At 42.5% G+C, this 2,757-nt stretch overlaps 1 protein-coding gene across 1 annotated transcript in view; it reads left to right on the top strand.

The window, feature by feature from the left end:
- Positions 1-1,039, top strand: part of LOC118404950 (cell division control protein 42 homolog) — a 4,430-nt gene extending 3,391 nt beyond the window's left edge. The window contains exon 4 of the mRNA XM_035804356.1: positions 655-1,039. Coding sequence (XP_035660249.1) covers positions 655-894 — 240 coding nt within the window. The 3' untranslated portion in view covers positions 895-1,039. The remainder of the gene's footprint in view (positions 1-654) is intronic.
- Positions 1,040-2,757: the final 1,718 nt, after the last annotated feature.

Below are 2,757 nucleotides of genomic sequence, written 5' to 3'. Positions count from 1 at the left end.
CGCCTAATGTGAGGGGGGTATAAAGAAACTCCGATTCGAGACGTAGACCGAAATACCGGACAGATCACAGTCGCCGCAATCGGAAACTGGGGGCGCCCTTGGGAAAGCCGTGCGTGCATGTGTCGTACGAAATTGGGCTGTCTTGTTATGGGAAAGACGGTCTTAGATCCTTGCCGGTGTTTGGTTCGGTCACGGCCTGCTGGAAAATTCTACATGAAAATCGTTCGAAATACTGTAAATGCAGAAATGTTCGCGGTGGATTATATATATAATTAATCTTCGCGGTTTTCGCGGCGGCCGTTTCACCGCGAATTTAAAACCACCGCAAACATTTTTCTATAACAGTAAGAGACTACAGTGCATGGTGCTACCGCGAAATTAAAACCACCGCGAAAAGTCCATTTTCCCGCTACCGCGAAATTAAATCCCCGCGAACTTAAATGCATTTACAGTATGTGACGGTTACATAGTAAATGTATTACCTGCTTCGTAATTTTGGACGCGCAAGTTTTGTCTATAAAAGTCGCAGGGAATGTTGTATGAAAGGTCCTCTTAAGATTGCTTTTAGCGTTTCATGTCAAGATTTATGCTAAAAATTGATAGATCAAAACTTTTTTCAAAGTTACTCGTTTGTGTTCGCATGATCATGAACAGATTGACCGACGCGACGACCCGCGGACTTTGGAGGAACTGCAGCAGACCGGACAGCGCCCAGTCACCGCTGCGCAGGGGCAGAAGCTGGCGAAGGAGACAGGCGCGGAGTCTTACGCGGAGTGCTCCGCTCTCACTCAGCTGGGCATCAAGAACGTCTTTGACGAGGCCATCATAGCAACCTTATTTGCTCCTAAGAAGAAGAAAAGGAGCAGGCGTCGCAGGAAATGCACCATTTTCTAGGATATGTCAACATTCTCGAAGAAATGTGGTTAGACATGTATATATCAATCGATTCTAAACTGGACATATCCTTGCACGCGTTTTTTGTTGTCCTTGTTTTTTATGTGAAAAAACAACACTTTACAGGGTTCTCCCCAGAATTTTTTAGTATAGTGGAGGGGCTGGCAAAAATAAACCGCACCAACGCGCTGCACTTTCATGAAAATGGGTTCATTTTGCAATGACAGAGGGTGTCAAATAGAAATACTACAAGTATAATATACTGTTGTTATTCCTTTGTTGTGAAGTGGCAAAACTACTATTGTTTTGATCATTGCTCATTCACAAGTTTTTGCAGACAATGCTGACTGGAAAAGTGATGCCACTTGGTACAAAAATCTGTCAATTGTCATTAATCTTAGCAAAACTAACAAAGAAAATAGGGAAAAAACACACTAAATTTGAAAAATAGTATAGTGGAGCTGGCTGAGAGTATAGTGGGGAGAACCCTGCTTTAAATTGATTCAATAGATAGCTCAGCATTATCAGATCTTATCAGACAACTGATATTTTCAGAACAATCGTACTGTTCTCGTCTTTATACAGAACAAGAATGCTTCACATCATAAGAAATGGGTTTCAAGATATCTTATGACTTCCATTAATATATAGATTCATCTCCTACGTTTGGGATTGGTTGTGTCTGTGTGTGCGCAGCTTTAACTCAAGATCCTTTGATAGATTTATGTGTACTTTGACATTTGTGTGGTAATATGCACAAGATGACACTAAGGCACTGTAACTTATCATTTCTAGATAAATTGATGCCAAAGATAAACACCCCCATTTCCAAGTTGTGGTACAGTTCACATCTGGCGCCAGTAAGCTTGAACCAATCACCTCCTATCCAAGCAGAGGTTAGGTTCCGGGTTGCTACACTGCATCAGTTTAATACAAGAAATAGCTACCAGGGCATAAATGCAAACAGGTTTAAAAGAAATTGTTATTCCTGTTAAAAAGGGTATCAAACATCTTAGCAAAAACCAGAATTACTTCATGGATGTTTGTCTCCTTAACCTCTTATCAAAGCTCCACGCAGATGAAACATACATACATGTATCTGTGTTAGTGTTTCACCGGATAAAAGTCTTTTAGATAGCATACATAGCATTGCTAAAACTAATTTGTAGTTAAGTGTTGCTGTATTTTGTGTAAAGCGGTGATTATGAAAGAAGTTGGCATAACGTGTACATGTTGGTTATACTATTGCTACTAAATAAAGTTGTTTAACTCATAGTTTTACTACTCATTACGATTTTTTTTAAGCGCGTGTAATTTTCAGCACCACGGACAGGTGTGTGTGTGTGTGTGTGTGCGCGCGTGATGTTCATCATCACGGACAGGTGTGTGTGTGTGTGTGTGTGTGTGTGTGCGCGTGATGTTCATCATCACGGACAGGTGTGTGTGTGTGTGTGTGTGTGTGTGTGCGCGTGATGTTCATCATCACGGACAGGTGTGTGTGTGTGTGTGTGTGTGTGTGTGTGCGCGTGATGTTCATCATCATGGACAGGTGTGTGTGTGTGTGTGTGTGTGCGCGTGATGTTCATCATCACAGACAGGTGTGTGTGTGTGTGTGCGCGTGATGTTCATCATCACGGACAGGTGTGTGTGTGTGTGTGTGTGTGTATGATGTTCAGCACCACGGACAGGTGTGTCTGTTATGTGTGTGTGTGTGTGTGTGTATGATGCACCACGGACAAGTGTGTCTGTTTGTGTTGTGTGTGATTTTCAGCACCACGGACAGGTGTGTGTGTGTGTGTGTGTGTGTGTGATGTTCATCATCACGGACAGGTGTGTGTGTGTGTGCTATTTTCAGCACCGTGG

The sequence above is a fragment of the Branchiostoma floridae genome, chromosome 17, assembly GCF_000003815.2.
Source record: "Branchiostoma floridae strain S238N-H82 chromosome 17, Bfl_VNyyK, whole genome shotgun sequence".
In the NCBI taxonomy this organism is placed as follows: domain Eukaryota; kingdom Metazoa; phylum Chordata; class Leptocardii; order Amphioxiformes; family Branchiostomatidae; genus Branchiostoma; species Branchiostoma floridae.
Note: the sequence above shows the minus strand (reverse complement) of the source record. Positions and strands in the feature narration are given on the sequence as shown.